Raw genomic sequence first — 24,584 nt, forward strand, 5'->3', positions numbered from 1 at the left:
TATCTAAGCACTCTGCATCTGTACACCATGATTACTGAAGTAAATACATAGAAAAGAGTTGTCCTTGTAAATTGTTGCCCCCAGGCCAATCCATGGGTGTCAGAGCGAAGAAAAATGAGCACTGTTGACAATGCCATAGCAATTAACAATTAATTCAAACTAAATATTGAATCTTTTGAATGGTGAAAACTACTCAAGATATTGCCTGTAAACAGGAAGCATGATTATAGCAACAGATTCCATCCATTCACGGCTCATTGTGCAAATATAACCCGCACATCCCCAAATTGGCTCAACACTGCCCTTTCGCTGTCTTTGGATTCCATTATTTTTTGCACTAACAAGCACACTGTATTGTTATGAGCTCTCAAAATAAAGGTTTATGCAATATAATTATTCCACCCTCTTCAGCACAATGTAATGATTTTGATGTCCCCGCCCTCTTGATTGATTTGCATTCCAATCACTTTTTATTGGACGAGGCAGAACCCTGACTGAGTGGGACTAATTTGCCATGCTAATGAGATGGCTCCGACGAACACAGCCAGCTGGAGACCAGAGTAAATGATCCTGTCATCAGTCAAGAACACAAACACGGCTAACAGCTAATTAGCTTGCGGCAGTTTGTAGAGGTGACATTCTATCTGATCTGTGCTGTGCGAGAAAAGATACAAGAAAGAAGCAAGGGACAATTACGGGCAAGAAAGCAATGTTTGGCTTTCTGAAAATGCACACTTGTGGTATGTCTTGACACACACACACACACACACGCACGCACTGCCATCAATCCACCCTTTCGGTTCCCTTTGCAGAGCGCCATGCAATAAAGATAAGAGTGAATACGTGGGGAAAGAATATGCTAAGCAGACAATCAGAGGTGTACCCCCCAGCGCTAAACAGCCAATCACGGCTGTCTCAGTGTGTGTCACCAACCAGCAGGAAGCAGAATTAGTCCTGGTTAGCGGCCAGAGCCCTGCAGAGTGCTTGATTAGTCTTTTACAGTGAAGAGAAGACAGAATGTTAAGTCCGTCCGCCCCACTCACTATGGTCTGCACACCCCACACTGAGAAGACTGTAACCCAAAAAAAAAAAGAAAAGTTAGCTCTGCTCCATTGTCGACTCAGAATTGAGGCTCTGAATCCTTTCTAAAATATGATATTAAATTCAAATCACCACAGTTTTCATACGTTTGATTAAATTATCAGTACAAGACAAGTTAAAAAAATGAAATGTCTTTGTAGAAGAAGAAGTGCATGGCTCAATCCCTCAATCTCCAATCGCCAACAAACACACATGCAAACTAGCAAGATGGGACATTTTGTGTAGCAGGATTTTAAATGGGTCTACCAACGGAGCTAATGATGCAAAGAACGCATGTGACGCCATATGCCATATGAAAACACAATCCCAAAACAGACAGCCTAACAGACCGATAGCTAAAACATTGCATCCCTTCTGTGTTGTAAAATGGTTAGCGACGATATTAGGATGAAGTTAATGTTTTTTGAGACAAAGCACTTTGTTTAAAATAAAAATCTTGCTATTTTTAAAGTCCTTGGACTACAAGTGCATGCTGTGTTGAGAAGGTGTTGATGGAGCTAGTGCAATTTACTTTGTGTTACTCTTATTAGCTCATTCCAGTCTCCAAACCCAAAGGAATACTTTCTTGTACAGTCTCAGGATGTCGCCACTTCGCTAATAATTAATTGTCCCTCACAGGTCTGTCTGTCATTTGGTTGTCGCATGCTGTGCCGGGTTTTATCTGAGCAAACATTTCATGCTTCTCTCTCATTTGTAATCCAATACAGAAATGGCAGCAATTTGTTCTTTCCATGTTTGGGCAGGGGAACTAGATGACTTTGAACACCAGATGCTGATGCTGTAGCCCTGAAGTCATTACTCTGACAGAGCCGATCCTTAACTGTCTTCAATAATGCCACACACACACAACACACAACACACAACACACACACACACACACACACACTGCCTTACCGTGCCTGGCCCAGCGTGAAGCCCGGATTAACCTGCTGCTTGCCGACTCCATCCAGCTGCCTTTGCCTTGTATTGCAGTGTGAGGATGTTGGTTATCCCTCCGCGCTGCTCCCCATTGAAAAAGGCCAGGCCGCTGGGGATTAATGATGTGTTAAAGGGGAGATCGCGGGGGATTGACGCGCCGCTTGCTGTAAGAACAGGGGATTTGAGAGGGCACGGACCGGTGGCTAATGCGGCGGACGGTTAGTTAGACATCAAGCTGACAGACAGGTGCTCTATAGTTATCGTGGGCAAGGGGGGAATTCTTCTGGGTTAGATAAACAGTCAATGTGCTTGTCCATCCCGGCTGACCAGGAGCGCGACAGCACAAACACGCTAGTCATGTCACTGTCACCGGGCTGGAGTCAGTGTCAGCAGCAATGGCAGTGAGTGACAAGGTGCAAAAGTCACATAAAACACAAACCATGTATTTCAACTTCTACTGTGTACAGGAACTCAGTGAGGAACTTTGTTGGATTTATTTGGCCAGTGTTCTACTTTACATTCTGAGCATATGCTAATCAGATACTAATCAGTGCTACTAATCAGTTGTGTGTAATTTTCATATGTGAAATTAGGACAGTAACAGTATTAAAAGCCTTAATTAAGCATGAACAAATATTATATTAATAATGATTCATTACTAAGGGTGAATCGTTTGTTAAAATCTATTTGCTAATTACGAATTAAGTCCTTGCTTATGCTTTATTCAGGCTAATAAAGGTTATTGTCAAGTGGTACTTTCAATAAAGGGTTTAAATTAAAGAAGATCCTTGTGATTATAATTAATGTATCATATATAGGTTGCTAAAGTTTCATCATTATACTATAAGATTAGACAGTATTTTGATTTTGGGATATTATATTGTTGAACATTATCAGTACTATTTCTGTATGTGGTCTGAAAATATTCATATTATATTATTTGCTATAACGTTTAAGACTTTTCAGGCAGAAACAATACTTTCAGGGGGCATTATTCAAGAAGCAGCCTTTATTAAGCTGCTTGTTTAACAGCAATGTAAAGGGTAAAGGATTTTATTGTTACTACAGCATTATAATCTCATTCAAATCTAAAATGCTGGGTGTCTCGTTCGACCAGAGGGTGGCTCACTGGATAAACCATTCAGACTGATTTCAGGGTTTCAGTGTTCAGATATGGACCAGCCAAGTCCAAATACTGTGCTACTGTGATTAATGGGTGTGAAAAGATGTGCAGGAGATGTGTAAGAAGGAGAGAATATGGAGGAGAGTAGTGTGAAGGACACACTGAGAATGACAGAAGAGCGGGGGGTTGAGGTGAGATTAGGAGACATATGTACTGGTGATGGCTGCTCGGGATCAAATGTTAAGGCCAGCTCTGGTCCCAGCCTCCTCCCCTTAATCCCCCTCCCTTGATAAGCCACTCCACTCTTCATACTCACATCCAGCCAGCTACAATCTCCCATCAAAATCCGCTCGGGCGCAATCTCCTGTGCATCAGCTGCCAAATGAAGTTCCTCTCTAGGAAAGAAAAAAAAAACTTGGTTGTTGAATGGTGTGAGGCCTGGCGGGCAGTGAGCATAGGCAGGCGGCCCTTGTGTTGAAGCCAATAATCCGGCGTCGGGCTTCAGGTGCGCACGGGGCCATGATTGACAGCGCTTGATATGAGGCCCTCGCCTCACTTGACATTTGGGTTTCATAAGGTCTGGAACAAAAGGCAGGGGCAAAATAATCAGAGAGGGGCGCAGGCAAATAAATCTGTTTATTCCTCTTCACCTGCCCCCCCTCGCTACGACCCACTCGCCTACACCACTGCTCAACCCTTGGAGGCGAACGAGGGAGGGCACGATATTACCTTTTCGTAGCCTTAGTGGATTCACGCTCCACGACAGCAGGTCACTTTAGGCCCTGTGCTTACCTGAGATATTAGTTTGTATGTGTGCCTCACAGAAATGTGTATTTGAAAGGCTGGAGCTGTACGTGCAGTTCCTTGTATGTATGGGGTAGAAGCTGGGACAACAGTAAAGAGAGACAGACAAGCGTAGATGTGGAGCCATATAGAGCAGAGATAACCATTTGTGTGTGTGCCTGAGTCTGAAGGAAAATATGAAAGATACATAAAACAAAGACAGAACAATATAAGGGAAGAAAACAAAGGGACAGCAAATTGAGAACATTCAGTTAGAGTCGCTATAGATGAGTGAATGTGGTGATTAGGCGAAGCAACAGTTTCATCTACCCACACTGAACACGGTCACAGTGGTAGATATGGCCGGGCACACTCGCTACCTTCAACTACATCAGCGTGAGTCTGCAGGGACATAAAGACACAACTGACTCCTAAACTGTGTGCTTAGTTTAATGGCCGGTGTCAATAAAATCATCAAAGAACTTTAACAAAATGGATCGCACAGGATTTATTTGTTGGGACTTATAACAAAAATAGCTTAAGGAAATCAACTTTTGAGCTAAGGATAATAGTGGGATCAAACTGAACAAGACATGCATACAAAGTCTACTGCGCTTCGTCTACTAGCAAGTTGCACTTTGAATGCCCCTAATGATTGCTTCCTTCCTGCATCCTCATTTTGGTAATTGTCTGTTCTATAGTACCAGGATATGGATACATCCTGGAGTACTATAAAATATTAATTAATAATGTTGTTAATGTGGATGTACTTACGTTATAGGAAATCATGGGATTAAGAATGTAACTTTAACTCGTTGGAAAGTCGTTTCTTCAGTGCAGGTTGTGGTTCAATCCTCGCTCGAAGGTTTATTGTCACAGTAATGTACATGGTGAAGACAAGAACAACATCTGAAGTAAATATGTGCTATTTCCACAGGACTAGTTTGCTGAGGCCACTCCTGAAAAAAAGGAAGCCGCCAAATGATTGGAAACATGCCATGCAGTGTGGTTCTACTGGTGAGTTAACTTAATGGGAAAGGTTTGTGAATATATTGCTTATAGTCAACAAATAGAAGCCATTCATTTTCTCCTCTGATTTGTTGGGTGTGCTAACAATGTAGTCTTGAATGAGCACATATTTTTGCATTATAAATGTTATGTTTAGCAAGGTTTCAATTAAAACGTGTAAAGGCAGTGCACCTGGGAGCTGTGCAGTCTCTGTGAATCTCTATAAAACACGGGAGGCAACAGATATTACATTAATCCTTGTGACATCTTTTAGCAGCAGTCGTCTCTGGACCCCACGTGGGGGACGGAGCATCAATTGCATCCTGGGCGTCGGTGATTGGAGGAGAGAACCCGCGATGGAGCGCACCTCGTCCCGCGGATTGGCTGCCTTTAATGGGCGCTCCTCCTCGCGACCGCACGCCATTGGTTCCCGGGGGCACCGTGGGAGCGAACCGGGAAGTTGTAGTTCTTTGGACCGGGCGCGAGTCGGCGGCGCTCATTATCGACTAATATGAATTAAACTACACGTCCCGACGTCACGCTACACGGGGCTCGCGTAATCGTCGTGGATGTGTAATTGCGTCCGCTCGACTGGCTGCTTCTAAATTTGGCGTAGCACGGGCTGTCCGCTCCAGTCTGCGAGGTGCACCGCTGCTGCCGCCGCCGCCGCCGCTGGGATGTGTGGAGGAGATTAGCACACGGACGGAACTCACCGGGAAGGATTGTGAACAAGGACCACCGAACAGGAGACACTCAGTTTGATGGCATTTGCGAAAGAATATCGGGGGAAATGAACTAAACTCGCACTTGTTCGACCAAGAATGGACTTTGAGGATGTTTTCCCAAACGGCTCCCACTGACTGACCAGCCCGACGCGTCCCGTGCTTTTTGTTTCCGCGCAAGAGGAACTTTGCCTTTGCTTTTTTTTAATGATTCGAGATCTGAGTAAGATGTACCCCCCGGCGCGGCATCCGGTAAGTGCTGAGCCCGCGCGCGGCCCCAGACAGTGCGCAGATGAGCAGCCGCGCGCGCGTAATCACTTTCAGTCAGTTCCCGTGCCCCCGCGAGCGCCCGCGAGCGCACAATCGCGCCCATTGTCGCCGGTGCAGCTGTGTGTGCGCCGTCTGTGTGCGCGGAATCCGGGGCGAAAGGCCATCTGAAGCACAGGCGCGTATTGTCACCCTCGACTCTGAGCCGCGTGCGCGCGTAAATGAGAAGTGGGCTGCTGTTTCCCATAAAGATGAAGTCATCTCACCACGCATCTATTTAATTCATTTAAATCCAATACAAGCTTAGGGTCACGTCAGGGTCACAGTTAAGTTGGTGTTAATATTAAGAGTCAAGGTTATTTGGTGCTGAACTTGGGGCATGGGGCTTTAAATCACGTGGTCATATCTTGTAATTGCCTAAATTGTTTTATTTGTTTTCTGCTTAGTAAGTCATTTGTTTGATTAAATTATCTTAATCCTATTGCTACACAGGATGTATTTTTGTCTTACATCTCTTCTCTCCTCTCTTCTCTCCTGTGGGTTGGGCTCATTTTGGAGGTGCCGCACCAGCAGGGTCAGCCGTTCAAATTCACTGTCACAGAGTCCTGTGACCGCATCAAGGAGGAGTTTCAGTTTCTGCAAGCCCAGTACCACAGGTAAGTGCAGCCAGCATCAACAACAGCTCAGCAATGGAGACAAAGTGCTCTGCATTCACCTTTTAGTTTGCAGTTTAGTTTGGAGTTATTATTACATGTCACTTGTTTAACCGTGACTGGAGACATACAGTTCAGTGGTCGTTGATATCCACCTCCAATTTACTGGGAAAACACTACTTATATATCTACATATGATAATAGAATATTATCTTGCAGGTTAAAGTCTTGTATCTAGTTTATTACAGAATTATATTAAAGACTAAAATGGATTTTGTGTTTGAAGGTTCTTGCCAAAACCACAGCATATGAATCATCTTCTGTGACAATAATGTTCTGGTAAATGCATGACACAGTGACATGAAATCAAAAGGCAAACACAGATGTTTGCCTGGAAATTAAATTTGCATACTGTGAATGAATTCCTTGAGGAAGACTGCACTTGTTTGAGGTCATCTATCACGAGCGCTCTCTCGGCAGGTGAACCCATCAACCTTGGTTTTCACGTCTCTCTCCTAGTGCAAGTGCTGTGAAATACTTTTAGCCAACATGATGAAGTGTGAAATACATTGCTCAGGGCAGAACCAAAAACATGATACCAATGCATAATAATGGCCCACCTCTGGCCAACCCATAATTATAGCCCAATGGCCTTGTGAGATGAAGCAGGCTTGTGGTGTTCTCGCCTGTCCCGAGGATGAATGGACTCCATAGGGCAAGCAGATTTACAAGACAACGTACGGAGGGAATGGATGTCTTGACAGATGTGTCAAATCTCTTTATCTCAAAAAAAGGAAAAGGCATTTTTTGTGTTGTGGATACAGGAACTTGTTGTGCAATTGATGGTCCGCACACAAACTCACAGATAGATCATTCAGATAAACATTATTTCATAGAGCAAATATTTGTAATTATACACTGGACAGTTTATTTTTGAGTGAAAATTGAAGACCCCACATTTAAATCACATGCACATTATAGAACAGCACCATTTATAATTAAAATGATATACATATATAAGATAAGTAGGTTCTTTTTAGCTGAAAATAAGATAAATCCATACATTTGCTTGTAAAACCAGGGTAAAATTCGGAACAATTGCTCTGCAGTTTGATACATTAGTGTTTATTTCTTCCCCAGAATTTATTGTTCTACTCAAAACCAACAGTTGCTGTTGAGCCTTTAAGACAGAGGTCTACATTGCTCCTCGTTGTCAAATATTTGAATGTGGCTGGATTTATATTTGTTTTTGTTGAATTTTTGCATCGTGATTTAGAAATAGGCCACTCCAGCTTTATTTTCTAAAATGACTTGGTCTTTTTGTTCTTTTATATATGTTTGCCTGCAAAGGCTTCATGAAACTCGTTTTTTTGTTTCATTCCAATCCCCGCGGGGAGCATACAGCATTCTTGTGTGTCCTGACATTACCTGCATCGCCCACCTGGCCATTGTCCTAAGTAGCAGATGCTTAAGCTTTTTTCCTGTAATAAGCAACATTTGAAGCTTAAGTGTAACCACTGTTAAGATGGATCCTCATTATCCTCCTGCTTTTTGTCTATGGTGCAGTTTGAGCATCCTCTTCGCACTGTAAAAAATATATGATGAGGTTTGTGCGGTCACCTATTGATCCATTAATTACTGCTCCGTACCTGCTGAGTAAGTGTCTGCCTCTCAAGGGGAATCTGGTCTAGTTTTTTATCTTTGTTTTAGTTGTAAGCAAATTTAGAAATGCAAATGTAGGAAGAAAACAGGATGTTACCATTCTTACTTTGTTATTATTTTGTCATCTGCTGCTGGAAATGGTATCAGAGATTTAGAGTCATGGCTTTTCTGATATGTTGGTGTAATAATTTAAATCACATTTTTCAAGACTCATAAAAATGCTGTTGACAATGACTAAGATTTTCTTTTCGCCTCACAGTCTCAAGCTGGAGTGTGAGAAACTGGCCAGTGAGAAGACGGAGATGCAAAGACACTATGTCATGGTGAGTCCTCGCTCAGATGTGGAAATTATGCTAAAAGACTGAATGCATTTGCTTGATTTGGCTTTGATCTGTGTCTCCTCAGTACTACGAAATGTCGTACGGGCTCAACATCGAGATGCACAAGCAGGTAAGAAGCACCTTTTATATTCATCATCAGTTGTAGCTGTTGTAGATTATTTTGGAACAACAGCATTTTTGTCTATGTAGAGGTTCATGTAAATAGATTTCTCCCACTTTAGTACTTGGAAAAAGCCAGTGTCATTTGTCATCTCAACTGTTGTAGCTTAGCTCTGGTGTGAAGTTAAGGAGAAATTCGTCAGCGTTAGCGAATGAGGAAATGGTGTGAAAAATGAGTGCAGTGAATGAGGATTTCACCTTTACATTACTGCTGCCTCTTTTAAACACAGCCAGTCATTAGCATAAATGTCTCTGTTAACCACACATCAGCTGCCAGGTTAAATGGGCCAGGGAAATGGTGTGTGCGAGCGCCGTGATAAATGGCTCGCCTTGTCTTTGTTACTTCTCCATGTGTGTTTTTGCCCTATATATATTCCACGCGTGTTTATTCAGATTGTATGCACAGGCCGCAGCAGACATTTACTCAGAGCTGTTTGCTGGTTGTCAGTGTGTGAAGGTAGCAGCTCCTCGCACTCGCACTAATCACACTTGTCTGGTGAATGTGATAGTAGGCTATAAACGCACTGTCTAAGTGTTTGTGTTTATGCTGCTGTTGTGGAGATTGTGGTTCCTCTGTCAAGCCCGTGTGACCAGTCTGCTTTAGGAACTGTTTACTATTTATGAGCGTGAAGAGGAGATGCACCTTATTTTAATACACCACTATGGGCTTGAGGTGGGGGAACACCATTGAGTTGAATTCATGACATTGCACTGTTTCGGACTCCACTTAAAGAACATTTTATTGATCTAAAGATTAAATAGTTCGCTTTGAATTGTTCATTCGATGGCAATAGCTCCAATTGTCGCTTGAAAAACATCATGGCGGAGCGTGTGCACTATGTCACATCTCTGGTGTGCTTGGCCTAGAATGGTCCACAATATGGCATGAAACGTATTTCCATGGAGACGATCAGATGACGCCACCAGGCCAAGTCACAGGTGGCCATATTGTAGAACGTTCAAGTCAATGAAATGACATCTACATAGAAACTGATTGTTTTACTATTGGGGTTGTAAGAAATTGGTAACACGAGAGATATTGGACAATTCTATTATGATCAAATCCATAATATTCTTACTGGGAGGTGGCTTACACCCTTCAACATTTGAAATTTGCTTTGACTTGTCTCAGTTATTGCTGCACATTTACAGTCTACAGTTAGGGGCAACATACAAGTTTTATATAATCCCAACTTGACACAGTATATATCAATAATGTAGAGATCAGGACAGTAACAGTATATGGTTACAGCAGCAGAGTGCATGCGGAGTCTGAAAGCACGGCGGATAGATCTACCGTGCCATTAGGAGCTGGGGCCTCCACTTCCAGGCGAATTGCTAATATTGCTTGTTTAGCATTTTCTGGGGGTAATAGGCCCATTGATTTCTGGCTCGGCTCTCTGTTTTATTTACACAGAAGGGCCCGGGTGCCTGGGGAGTGAAATGTAGCGCTCGTTAAAGAGAAATTGACTCGTCGACAGAGCAGGGGTGGGAGGAGAGAGGAGGCGAATGAGGGAGGAGGAGGCGCGCAGAGGAGCGAGTTGCTGGAGGACAGATAATCAATTGCAAATTAGCGGGACGATGGGAGGAATAAGGCAAACCGGGGATAGGGAGAGCGCGTGGCTGAAAGTGCTGAAAAAAGGAAGCCAATAAGACAATGTGATACTGAAGAGTGGCAGTGGTTTCAATCAGCTCTGACAGCTCATTTTACAGCGGCAGACACGGGGCTCTTTGGCTGATTTGACTCTGATTTGACTGATTCGGTGGAGTCAGTCCTATTATAATATACATATACATATTCATTGTCTATTAATTTGAACAACACATAGTTTGAGAATGTGTGTATTGATTTTACAGGATATATTTCTAAGATTAACATTAAGCCTAAACATGCCAAATAAAGCAACAGTTTTATCTGTCACATGTGTTATGTATGAGAAATATGTAGGCTTTATATAACAGGACTAACTATTTCCCACAACCTGCTGTACTATAAACCTCATTGAAAATATTGATGTCAGTGTTAAACATATACAATTTAGAGAGCCAACTTTGCTTTTTATGGGTTTTAGCTTTATGTTTATGGGCTATTTAGAGTATTTTTTTTATCTCAACTATATACATTTAATGTTGTAATTACATTACAATTACAACAAGCAACATTTTTATATTGCTTGTTGTAGTTATAATGTTGCTAATATTGCTATGGCAACTGTGCTAACTTTTCACCATTCTGAAAGGCATAGATACCTTTGATATTTGGGTACTTCAGTGGGACAAATAAAGGTTCTTTATATTGACCCTATATTGACCTTATTCCGCCCTGCACACTTTTCCTCTTTTTGCCATGGATTGGCTTCTGTTGACACTTCCAGTAGAGCGGGAACTCCGTTCACTAAGTGGAGAACAAGGGAAAAGTCTTGCTGCTAAAATATGATATAAAGTTGATAGGTTTGTGTAAAATGTTTTCTCCATTAATTGCTCCATTAATTCAACAATGCAACTATTCTCTAAGCGGCTTGAAATGTGCTTTTTAGTCTGTGTAGAACTTACTTTCTCTCGAGGTTTGCAGCCCTATGTTAACAACATAAGCGGAAGGAGATGACACAATGGCCACACTTGCGGTAGCTTCCAGAATAAAGTGAATAGTATCTTGTAGAAGCAGCACTTTGTGACAAAATCAGTCAGCGGTGCATTGTCTGCAACTAAAGGAAAAAGTATTTTATCTTTTGCCAACCCAGAAGTAAGAGCTGTAAGCCATATGTAAGCTGTAAGTAAGAGCTGACTGACTGAGCTTTGGTGATATGCCCCTGTTTAATTTCTCCATCTGAAAAAAGCAGTTTTAAAGCCTTGCAAGCAAAAATGAATGCATGTGAATATTAACAATTTTCCAAAGGGTCTGTGTGAGCCAGGAACTAGTTATATTAGCCAGATTTATATACATACTTCACATTTTTGTGGTTTGAAAATCCGGTACCCCATCTTTAAAGGAGACATTATGCTTTTTCAGGTACTTAGTATTGAATTATAACAAAAGTAGGTCATCATTTTACATTTTCACTGTAAACTGAAGTATTGATCTTGAAAGGCTTAGTAATAGAGACTGGTCCTTTGACTTCCTGTTCAAAACTGCAAAATGTATACTCACCGTAACAAGCAGCAGATTGTCATATACCGGTACATGTTTTTATTTTTGCAAAGTAGCTATGTGTTGTTTTTTTTTCTTGTTTTTTTTTTCATGTCAAAAAATAATACATGGATGTGGGTGGAGATAAGGGGTAGGTGAAAACAGGAATTTTCTGAGCACTCAATACAGATTACTCAAACAGACAGGAATCAATTAAGATACAACTTTGAGTAAATTAATGATGAGCAATCAGCTGTAAAAAGGTGAAAAGCTCATTAAAGTTGATTTTGCATACTATGCCTCCTTAAAGTTGACTATTTGTTTGCACAGTCTATAATAATCCATCGTTAGTCTTTTAAACTACCTCAGTCTGGGTGAGTATGGCTGCGCGTCTCACACTCCCAGCCTAACCTCATGCCTCGGGGGAGGGCAGCCTGTGTGCGCTGGGGTCCATTAGATGTATTAGCTGCTGGTGAAAAGTAGTGCTGCTGATGTGGTGCTTACAAAGCTCTGTGGGGGAGATGGACATTTGATCTTCTATCTGACCCAATCTGACTCCAGGGCCACAGTCTCACCTCACTTTAATGTGTGTGTGTGTGTGTGTGTGTGTGTGTGTGTGTGTGTGTGTGTGTGTGTGTGTGTGTGTGTGTGTGTGTGCGTGCGTGCGTGCGTGCGTGCGCGTGCGTGTCTCTTGGGGAAACGGGGTGAGGGGTGGGGTCTGTTATTTCTCCCCTGGGCAACTTCTGATGGCAACCGCTCGGTACTTTAATGTTTCTGAACTTCTCAACATTATAATCATGTCCGACTGAAGAGCCTTAAGCCTTAAGTGAGAAGAGCAATAAATACTCTTCCTACTGGTCGCTACTTCAAAGTATTGGCTGTAGAACATAGTACTACTACTAACACTACACCCTCTACAACTTCAAACATTGCCAGACACAGCTAAACTAATATTAATTGTCTGTAACATTTACTTAGTCCAGTCACGATCTCACTACATATCTCTACAAATCACACCATGATTGCGTTACAGATGAGTACAAATGATACTTATTGGTCAGCTTTGGGTAAGTGACAGGCGGATTTAACCAGTCACAGTGAAGTATGAACTTTCCAAAAAGGCAGACAATTGTAGTTACCTCTTTAAAGGTGGAATGGACGATTTTTTTCAGCAAATTTTTTATCTTATTTCCTCGTGGTGTGGATAAATCATTTGTCCTGCCATGTATCAATCATAAAACGCACCTATCGCTCACCTGCAGCCGCGTGCGGTTCGTCCCCACATTTCCGCGTGCCTAAGCGCATGGATCTATCATAATATAGTTCCCTCAGTGTACGGGGCAAAATGAAGACGGAGAAAGACAGTTCGAGCTGACTCAGAAGTGGACAGAAATCTACGGGAGACGAGCGATGCGATGTGCTCCATTGCGCTAATAAACTAACGCACGTGTGTGTTGTATTGGTCCGCACGGGGGAGTGCGCATGCGCACTTCCGCCTGCGTTCTCAAATCGCCGAAAAATCGTCCATTGCGCCTTTAAGTCAGTATAAAGCTGAATCATGATGAAATTAAAATCTTGGCTATAAAACAACCAGATCTAAACCTGCTCTATAACGGGACGATTGCAGGTCTGGACTAGGGCTACTAAACGAGGTCTGAACTAGAACTAACCCACTAATTACTGACTCTAAACTGGATTAACACCAGCACTAGAGCAGAACCACCGGAGCAGTATTTTGAAAACCACTGCTCTGAAAAATTGTGATACGTTTTTGGCACATCGCCCAGTTTGAGAAATTGTTTTAAACTTTATTTTTCACCACATAGTTCATGACTCAGATCGTTGGTCAGAGTTGACTGCAGACTAGTAACTTGGAGGTTACCTGGTGTTTTGTGGCCACACAGGGTTCACATCAAGACATCATGTTCTTAACCTCAAAGTTTGCTGGTCCATCCTATTCCTATTATTTATCCACGGAGACGATGATGATACGTCTGGGTAAAGACAGGACTGGCTCACCAAAGAATCAAATCCCAGTTGCCCACAGGTTTGTACATAACCCAGTGCAATTCCTCAGGACAGATAAGAGACTTTTCCTTTGGTCTTTGGTGTGAACAAACATGTTGGTCAAACACACAAACACAGTGGCCAATGTCAAAAGTTGCCGAAGATTGTCGCCCCACAGAACAGTCTGGTTTACTAAAGCCATTTTCTTGTTTGTACCTTGTGATGACAAATGAATGGGCATTATTTTTCAGGGATTGTTGCGAATTGGTTTGATTTAATTTTAATGTCAAAAATGCATTGTGTTAAATTGAAAGACAACCTTTTAAATACAGTTTTATTGTAAGATTTCACAGACAGGCAGGACTATGGGGATATCTGGAGCAATTTGAAATGATGATTTGATATCTAAGTCTCAACTTGGTTTTGTTTGGATATATTATTAATTAGTAGATTTTCCACCTGGACCTCTTTTTGAATAAATTCTTTCAATGCTTTGTATAGTGAATTGCATAGTGCTTTTTCTAAGATAGATGTTATTATATCTTAGACTGGTTGCATTTATTGCATTTTTGAATAAATAGATAACCTTGCACAATTCATTTTCATAATCGTACATATTTAGTGTTAGAGTGTGGTGTTTTTTTTAAGTCAGAGCAATTCCTCATGTTGTTTGTGTGTGTTGTGGATTGGAGCTGCACTGCTAGCACTCCCTTTGGGCCAGTGGATCAGGAAATGTGGTGTTAAACCCCAGCTGAAGGCAGCAGAGACAGGCCTGTATAATCTTTAAAGGCTGCCCAGGGGTGGTGAAGACATCAGATGAATACAGATGTATGTGTGTGTGTAGTTGGTGTGTTTGGCCTCCGGGGGCGTCTGTTAGCCCTGATATCGAGGGGAAGATCAGCCCTCACAAGGTTACATGAAACACCTTACCACAGAGACCTGCTTCCAGTTCATTTACTACATATGGAACGCTTTGACTTCCTGGTAGAACTCTCCTCTTGAAGATTTGACTCAAAACATATTCATAACATTTTTATTATATTCAGTCTATCGTTGAGTCAAAACCATAGATCAATCCCAGTTTATATTAGGTCACACTTATATTTATTTCACATTGGCGTTGACCAAATTCAGAGGTCGGTGCTTTGAGGTTTGAGCTTTTTATTTAATTACTCTCAAAGAGGTTTTATTATCAGATAATGCTGTTGCAAATAACCTCTCAAAACCATTATAGTTTATCATGCCTTCTCTTTGTAATTAGCATAAATTATTATACTCTTACCTAATCATATCCCTTAGCTGTGGAAGCTAGTGTACTTTTCTGTATGTCATTGTTTATGTATCTTATTACCGTATTGAACACGCTTAAAATATATATAACAGTAATTATACTATCTTGTCTATATCCTACTGCACCTTCTTAGGGACCAATCACAACCCTGTTTTACATAATAATGGTGTATTTTTTTCTTTGAGTTTTTGTTTTCTTTATACACGCACACACGCACACACGCACGCACGCACACGCACACACACACACACACACTATTGCTTTATTCCTACACGAGCCGACAAATGGCACAATTGTTTCTTTCTCTCTCTTGCACGGTCATGTGTATATGCATATATCAAGAAAATGGATCCTAATGTAAATACTAAACCTCATATCTACAAACACACAGCTAAAGCACTGTAAGTAGGTGGATTAGAATGTATTGGTGCTAATTGTGCTTTCCCTGCTCTCTCATACAGGCGGAGATCGTCAAACGTCTGAATGCAATCTGTGCCCAAGTCATCCCCTTCCTCTCTCAGGAGGTAAGCCCCCCACGGCTGTCAGCGTTGGTTAAACGCAGGTGGGAGGAGAGGGAGGACACGTACTGTTGAAAAGAGCAGAAGAAGTGTGCTGCGGAGTGTGGGCCCAAAAGCCTCACACAGACATACACATCCCCAGAGATTATCCCGGGCTAATCCTCTCTGCTCGGGATAGCCAGATATGCAGTAAACTTATTAAATGTCTCCCACTAACATATGCACATGCTGGCAGCGCTCGTGTGAGGAAGAGCTTTGCGTTTGTTTAAGCGCGACTGTTTGTCCACCTGCTCGGGCATATTGTGCTAAGGCGCAGCAATATGTTCTCCTACAGTGGAAGGTGTGAGGCACGTTTGAATTTTACACTTTGTTTATTGCAGACGGCAGAGCTGTGTGTTTGGGACTGATAAATGGGTTCTCTGGAGGAGTCGAGCGTGTTTGTGTGAGGGGTGGGAACAGCAGGGAAAAGTGTGTGTGGGACTCCAAAGCTCTCCTCCAGATTAGCCATGGATTAGGAGGGTTTAGGGTGGATTAGGAATAATGGCATTAGACTGTAGTGCTGCTACATAGACCCCGGGCCCACAGAGGCAGGCACTCACCAAGCAGCTTTCACTGCATTGTTTTGATGCCACAGATGCAGCAAGTCAATATAAGGCATAACACCATTGTATTATTAATCACCAAATGTTTAAATGCGTGTGAGTGGGTTTGTTTTTAGACTATTGTTTGCAGATTAGATGTGGTGCAGTGGTTAGAACTCCGGGCTCAGTGCTGCCCGGTGGTCAACTGGTTAAGGCGGCTGCACATTCCAGGCTCCATGCGCGGCTGGCTGCAGTGTCGAATCCTGGCTCTGACAATTTACTGCTTCTCTCTCATCCCCATTTCAGAATGACCTGTGCTGTTTAATAAAATATACGGGCCAAAAAATCCTTTAAAAACTGAAAACAGGTTTTGAGTTTAATTCTCCATGTTTTCTCTTTCATACACTGTCAAAGACAATGACGTAATAGCCAATATGCTTGCAGTTAATTTAAAATCGGACGTAACACCAAAGAAAAACAGTTTTCAAGATTACACGAAAGAGTTAATGTAGGAAAAGTAATTAACTTATCATTCTAAAAACAAAAGATACACAATCATTTTCTGTCCTTTTTTGTTGTTGCTGAAGGTAGATTAATGATAACAATGACTCTTGATTCATTGGGCCATTTTATGATTACAGGAACTTTTTTCTTTATAATATATTTCCAAAAGGTTTACTATCCTGCTAAAATGGGCATCAATGTTATTATTTATTGCTGTATTTTCTGAAGCATTATATCTCAGCGTGACAATCTTAAGGAAGAGTAAATTCCTCTGACGAGGTGTTTGCTAATGTGTTTTTTTAACGTTCACATTGGTGTGGTTTTCTTCTGTGCCAGGCATGTCTCTGAACCTCATGGTCCGGTTCATTTCCACACCTGATAAGCTCTTTCATCTCAGGCCCACTTTGATGTGTGCTGCAGGTGAATCTTCTGCCTTCTGTGTACCCTTTGGATGACTTTGCTCTGCCTGTCCCCGCGTATATTCGTTTCTTTGTGCTGGTAGGAAACAGACTTGTGGTATTTTGGATAAGGAGAATCGACACAAAGCAATAACAAGAGCTGGTCCTGGATTTTATTGTTGCAAGTATTTGTTGTTGTAGTATTCTAGTTTTCTCCAATAGAATTTTGAAATTAATGTTTTTTGTTTTTTTGTACGTCCAGATACATGCGTACACTTTTTGTCCAGAACATAAAAATATCTTTATATAAGAAATCAACAAAATATACACACACTGGGCCTCATCGGGAAAATGTGTACAAGGGCAGTGCCATTAAGCATGTATTTATTTAGTGGAAAGCCCTTTGAGATGTGCCATCTCATTTTCGAGGGGGTCCAAAACACATGATAATAAAAAGACATTGTTTTACATACAATACAATACAGTACACAGTTTACAAGACACGGACAGGACAAACTTGCTTCCATTAATGCCTCTCTTTCCCGCCAAAGTACTTTTTATATCAGAGTTTATGAGACAGAGTTATATATGAAGGTAAGTTGATGCAGTAAAGCTTCAATAGTCCAGGAGTGATCCATAGCAGAAAAAAGCCCAAAAGGGAATTATCAGTACAAACTGAAAGTTAATTTTGGCATGATTTTTAAAATATTGTCCAGATGAAACGTTTAGAACTCTCCCATTACACACATACAGCGATGGGGAAAACTTACACATATATACACTGCAAAGTGATATATTCTATTTGCGTTACTTTCCATCACTGTCCATAAACAAAACGTTTAATGATAATGATGTGCTGAATGATATGGGTGCTTGTTCTGCCCCAGAAAATATGGAATAAAGCCACTTGTCAGACCGACAGTATACAATTGTTTCAAATAATTGCTATTTCAATTATGACCCAAATAATCATGTAATCTAATGTATAGTGTGATCTGGGTCTACAATATAAAGGGATGTTGTTGTTATTGCTTAGCTTATACAGTTTTAATTTTACCCTTGAACATTTAGTATTGAAAGAAAAATGTATCACTTCTTTTTACTTACTGTGTTTCTTGTGTAGATTGGATTATGTATTGGATTATATGTAATATAATTAGTTTCTGCATTCCATCCTGTTACTGTGCTGTAGCTAATGTTATCAGTAATATGTGTGGCTGCTTTTACAAGACAAAGTGTGTGTTGAAGTAAAGGTCAGTGGTGAGTACATTGAGAGCGAGGGCATTTGTGTAAATGGTAAAGAGACAGAGATGACTCAGAGGTGTCTCCAGCACCTTTTAAATCACATTTGCTCAGACTCAGGTGCACGGCTGTTTGAACTAAAAAAAAAAAAAAGATCGCCTACTCATTTGCCATGATTTCTCAGGTTTCATAATGAAGCTTTGAGAATAGTAGGAGCTTTGACTAAGTTTGTACTACACTGATCAAAAAATGTATGCAACACTTTTGTTTTTGCTCCCATTTCTCATGAACTGAACTCAAAAATATGCACCTTTTTCTAGTTACACAAAATATCTCTCAAATATTGTTAAAAATGTGTCACATCTGTCTGAGCAAATAATATTAAAATTAATAATCTATCCCACTTCACAGTGTAGCATATCAAGATGCTGATGAGGCAGCAAGAATCCTGCACAGGTGTGCCTTTAGGGCAGGGGTGGACAAACTGCGGCCCGCGGGCCACATGTGGCCCGTTTGTCTTTATAATCCGGCCCGCCAAACATGTCAAGTAATATTTGGCTTTTTTTTTTTTTTTTGCCCTTAGGCATCTGTCTGCACTTGTATCCTTAATAAATATGACGTCAAATGAATTAAATGATATAGTCAATAGCCTATATTTGACAGAAAAGTGATATTTTATTTGATACTTAATTTTTTTGATTTTTTTTTTTCACACCAATGATCGCGGACCGGCCCTCCGCTACTTGCCTGGATTTGAATATGGCCCTTGGAGGAAAATAATTGCCCACCCCGCTTTAGGGGGTTACACACCGCGGCGTCCAAAGCGTCCAGCTTACATTCAAAGTCTATGTAAACGCGCATCGAACGCCTCCTGCGTTTTCCGCGGAGCGATTCCTGCGTTTTTGGCGCTCTCGACGCTTTGGACACGCGTCTGATGCCGAGATGTTCAGCTTTGTCCAACTTTCTGCTGCAGATGCGCTGCAGCAGCCAATCAGAGATGACCCGACCCGGAAGAAGACCCAAAACAAACAAAAAAATCCTCAAGAAGCAGCTCTTGGAGCAAATAATGATATTGACTAAACTCTGCTCACCTCTGAAGTATATGCGGGTCCCAGACAAGCCCCTGTGCCCATCGCCGCCACTTTTGGACTTTGTAAAGTTAATAAACCAAAGCCATGGTCCGCAATTAAACTCGCACGTCTGCTGTTGAATCTATTTTACGGATGTGAGTCCGGGGGGCGTCTGTCTTCAAATGTACAGGCGTCCAACTTCTGCATCAGGCGCGAATTTGACGCCTCGGTGTGTACTAGGCTTTAGGCTGGCCACAATAAAAAGACTGTGAAATGTTCAGTCTGCTTTATTGTGAGGGTCTGGAGGGAAAAAACAGTCAGTATTTGGTGTGACCACTAAAACGGTCATTGAAGGATAAAGAACTGGAACACGCCGTTGTATACGCTGATCCAGAGCATCCCAAACATGCTCAATGGGTGACATGCCTGGTGAGTGTGCTGGCCATGCAAGAACTGGGATGTTTTCAGCCTCCATGAATTGTTGCAACATGAGGTGATGGTTTTGGATGAATGGCACAACAATGGACCCCCAGAGCCCCCAATAAAACAAAATCAAACCTTTCATAGTCCTTTTATTGTGGCCAGCCTAAGGCACACCTGTGCACTATTCATGCCGTCATCAGTATCTTCATATACCACATTGTGATCTGGGACTGTTTATAATATTCATATTAATTGCACAGTAAGACAGATTTGGACCGACATGTGAACAATATTTGAACATGTATGTGAACATAGTTTTGAGTTCAGCTCATGAATTTTTTTTGTATCTATATCTTTGTTCTGTGTAATTTGAAGACAGTTTTTAAATTAGGTACATATCCATTGTAAATATTGTAATGCAATGCCTGGTTAGTACTTGGATGGGAGACTGCTGGAACACCACAGTGGGATGCCAGAGGAAATGTTGTTGTGCCCTTAAGCAAGACACTTCACCAACATTACCTAGTCAAGCGCTTTGAAGGTGTAAAAGCGCTATATAAATACGCTGTAATAATAATAAAATTAATGTATATTCAAATTTAGGACTATTTTATATCAATTTATAACCAACTCAAATCAATTAGCTTAATATGTAATGTAAGTTTTCTGTGAATCATTTGTATTATTTGTATTTATATGGTCCAGCCACTTTTGAGTCATGTTCTATATATTAAACTTTAACCTTACTTTAACCTTGCAACTTTAACAGCTGAAATTTGCCGGGGACACCATTCAGCACAATGAAGTGTCTTTTTTTTGCAGCAGTCCAGCTACAGGGCAACCCAAGTCTTTGTGTCCCCCAAAATCTTAACACCTGAAAGCCATTGTCAAATAATTGTCTATTTTTAAAAAAACAAACAGAAATGGTCTAAAACTAGCAAAGTGAAGGAGTGTTCATAAACCCATTAACTTTTAAGACATTAAAATGCGCAGCTTGTGATTCGCAGGTGTGCAGGACATTTCTGATCGTGTCTGAAGACAGTTTCCGTATTTATGCCCTGTGTTCCTGCGTAGGAGGTGTGATGTTGTTCCTGTTGTGTCCACAGAGGTCAGGGTCATTTCGAGCCTCTCCCAAACCTCACACAGGCGCAGTGTATCAGGGACTAAAGTGTGTCCGTCTGTGTGTGTTTCAGCATCAGCAGCAGGTGGTGCAGGCGGTGGAGCGAGCCAAGCAGGTCACCATGGCTGAACTCAACGCCATCATCGGAGTGGGTGGACTGCACACGCACGCACGCACACACACACACACACACACACACACACACACACACACACACACACACACACACACACACACAGACACAGACACAGACACAGACACAGACACAGACACAGACACACACACACACACACACAGACACAGACACAGACACAGACACACACACACACACACACACACACACACACACAGAGAAACAAATCTTAAACTAGACTGAAGAGAACAACCTTTCTTGGAAAATGTTTAATTAAATATATGTCAAAACAACATCTTAACAATATTAAATCTATGTATAAAATGATCCTGTGTAATACACTGTATGTAGTATCCACAGTATGTAGTAAACTGAAGTATGTCCTTTCATTGGTTGTGATAAAATGTGAATATATGATTATATTTCTGTGATGTATTTTATCTGCATAATAGTGATATATTTTATCTGCATCATTAGTCTAAGAGAAGAACGGGTGTGTGACAAACTGCATTTGTTTGTGAAGGTATCATAAAGATGGGCCAAAGAATGTTGCCCCAGGGGGGGAGTTGCCCCCCCCTGCAGGCTTGATCTCTAGGAAAAATACCAAGTGCCTTGATGTGAGGCTGACCAATGAGAAATGTGACCCGCCTATTCCAGAATATCTAATAAAACCAACCAGCATGGGAAAAAACGGGGTGAGGCGCAGGAGGGTCAGCCAGGCTCCTTACAACGGCCTGGCTGACACAGCCCAGCGTTTTCTCCCAAGCTTGCCATACAAATGTCTGATATTTCTGTGTCGTTTCATATTCTAAGTTGAATTGTGTTCTCAATGTGTTATGGAATAGCATCGGTGTATGTCTCCTCCCAAGGACATTTTCTAATTCCATGACATTGGTGAACTGGAAACAAAACACAGAAAGGGAATTTAGATATTTTGCTTGTTGTATTTAGTAGAAGTGACATACATTTTACTTATGACCACACATCACAATGATTTGTGAGTTTGCTCGGTCCACATAGGCTATATTTGTCCATTTTAACTTTACACTTACTCATAATCACAAAAGTTGTGCTAATAATGCTGTGACTGACGAGACACATAGAAAACTGTATACAACTTACCAGATCTCAGTCTTTCTAGTGCAGGGGTGTCCAAACTTTTTTCACAGATGGCCGCATTTTTAAAGTTCTACAGAGTAGAGGGCCACAAACAACCCAACAATGCTGAATTTTAAAAACAAATTCAGGAAGAAAGTTAATCATTTGAAATTTTGCATTTTACATCGTTTCAATGAGCCTCCACACCTTTAATAAGAACATGTCGGTGTAATCCCTCATTCGTCCAGGCGTGTTCCATAGTAGAAAAAGCTTCAGTTGTAGTCATCTGGACTCAGTTTGAAAAAGTAGACGTTTCGACTCTCATCCAAGAGTCATTGTCAATAACAGAATTTAGGTCGAGAACTCCGATATTAATACTGTTCTGTGGTAAGACCCGCCCATTGGGAGGAGCCTTCCTGAAGTAGAAAGAGTTGTTTGTTTCAACAGAAACTCCCCCCTTGTATCTACCGAGCTAGCCTATTCAGAATCTTAATGGGCTATTAGAATCCTCTTTGTCTTTGTGAGACCCTGGCTCAACCACCCTGAGTACCTGATTAGCATCTGAATGTCCTCTACCTTTCCAGGGGTTCAGTAACCCATTATAAATAACAGGAAGATTAAACCTTAGCCCTCCATTTCTGTTTAAAGAAGGTCTTTCTTTTTTAACAAAAATAGCTTCCTTGACTCCTCTTTCAAACCATTTTTTTTCCCTGCTTAAAACCTTCACCTCACCGTCTTCAAACGAGTGATTAGAGGCTTCAAGATGGAGATGCACGGCACTCTGAGGTCCTGAACTTGTATTTCTTCTGTGCTGATAAAGCCTCTTGTGTAGAGACTGTTTTGTCTCACCTATGTACCGTTCTTTACAGCTTTCTTCACTGCATTGGAACGAATAAACTACATTGCTCTGTTTTTGAGTCGGCAACTTGTCCTTAGGGTGAACCAGTTTTTGTCTTAAAGTGTTTCCTGGTTTAAAATAAACAGGGACTTCGTGTTGTCTAAAAATTCTCTGCAGTTTTTCCGACAGGCCAGACACATAAGGGATAGAAACACCCTTCCTTCTCTGTTCAGTTTCCCTTTTGTCCTGCTTCTTGGTTCTCTTCACTCTGTTGAGAGCCCAAGCGGGGTAACCACAGGCTGAGAGGGCATTACGGACATGTTTTTCCTTAGGTTGGTGTAACATCAAAATGCTTGATTTCCCCCCCAATTGTACAGTAAAAAGTACTACCTTTTGTTGTTTGGACTTAGCAGAAAGCCAGAGGGCCAACAAAAATTGGTCTGATGGCCGCATTTGGCCCCCAGGCCGTAGTTTGGACATGCCTGTTCTAGTGTGCTTCACCACATTTAAAATCCATCCTTAATGATGTGCTTGTGTGTTCCAGCAGCAGCAGCTCCAAGCCCAGCATCTCTCCCACGGTCATGCCATCCCTGTACCCCTGACGCCTCACCCGGCCGGCCTGCAGCCCCCCTTACCCCCCGGGGCCAGCGCTGCTAGCCTCCTCGCCCTGTCCTCCGCCCTCAGCCACCAGCTGCCACTCAAAGATGAGCGGAAGCACCACGACAACAGCAGCTCTGAGCACCAGAGAGGTACAGCCTTATATGTCTCACACTGAGTGGATTTTATAGGCAAGAATCCATGCAGGCTTATATTAAGACGGTTTATTATGTATCTGGACAAATTATGTAAAAACAGAACTACCAAGGAAAGAATTTTAACAAAGTAGAGACACACCGCACCGATTCAGCTTTGACAGTTCCGATATCAATATTTTCTATCTGTTGGTAACCAATATTAAATGATACCACTGCAAAGGATGAAAATAGCATGTATTTCATTAAAGTACTAACAACATATAACAAAACTGATTGAAATATGTGTGTAAATAACTGATATCCTGGAACCGATACCAGATCCAGCTATTTTTACCATATCAGAGTCAATGCCTGGAGCCAGCATCAGTATTGGAACACCAAGCTGCAATATTACTATCGAGCTTCTTATTAATGACCCACTGAGTCAAATATAAGCCTGTTCTTAAATGAAATAACTTGGCAATTCAAACTCAAACATTGCCCTTTTACGTGTAAGAATAGAAATAAGTAGCTGTGGTAAAACAAGGAAAAAGAAGTTAAAATGTACAGTACAGCCACAAATGTTAATGATGTAGTAAATATAATACATGCAACACGAATCAGAAAGTTTGCTATCTAACAAATACAAATCTTTTGGTTTCATAACAGACATAGGAACATAGCCTCAAAAGCCGAATAATACTGGATTGACCCAAAGTACAGATCATTATTACTACATGTACTGACAGGTGTCTAATTGTTG

General features: G+C 41.5%; 1 protein-coding gene across 3 annotated transcripts in view; it reads left to right on the forward strand.

The window, feature by feature from the left end:
• Window positions 1-5,842: 5,842 nt before the first annotated feature.
• LOC140346532 (transducin-like enhancer protein 4) overlaps window positions 5,843-24,584 on the forward strand; it is a 31,092-nt gene continuing 12,350 nt past the window's right edge. For 2 of the 3 annotated variants that reach the window (XM_072432645.1, XM_072432647.1), the window contains exons 1-7: window positions 5,843-5,907; window positions 6,481-6,578; window positions 8,497-8,560; window positions 8,643-8,687; window positions 15,624-15,686; window positions 21,092-21,166; window positions 23,635-23,836. In XM_072432645.1, coding sequence (XP_072288746.1) covers window positions 5,863-5,907; window positions 6,481-6,578; window positions 8,497-8,560; window positions 8,643-8,687; window positions 15,624-15,686; window positions 21,092-21,166; window positions 23,635-23,836 — 592 coding nt within the window. In that variant the 5' untranslated portion in view covers window positions 5,843-5,862. Of the gene's footprint in view, window positions 5,908-6,480; window positions 6,579-8,496; window positions 8,561-8,642; window positions 8,688-15,623; window positions 15,687-21,091; window positions 21,167-23,631; window positions 23,837-24,584 lie in introns of all 3 variants that reach the window. The other variant, XM_072432646.1, reaches the window with a different exon arrangement.

The sequence above is a fragment of the Eucyclogobius newberryi genome, unplaced genomic scaffold (genome assembly GCF_026437365.1).
Source record: "Eucyclogobius newberryi isolate DKJ021-1_F unplaced genomic scaffold, fEucNew1.0.hap1 SCAF_6, whole genome shotgun sequence".
NCBI classification, from domain to species: Eukaryota; Metazoa; Chordata; class Actinopteri; order Gobiiformes; family Gobiidae; genus Eucyclogobius; species Eucyclogobius newberryi.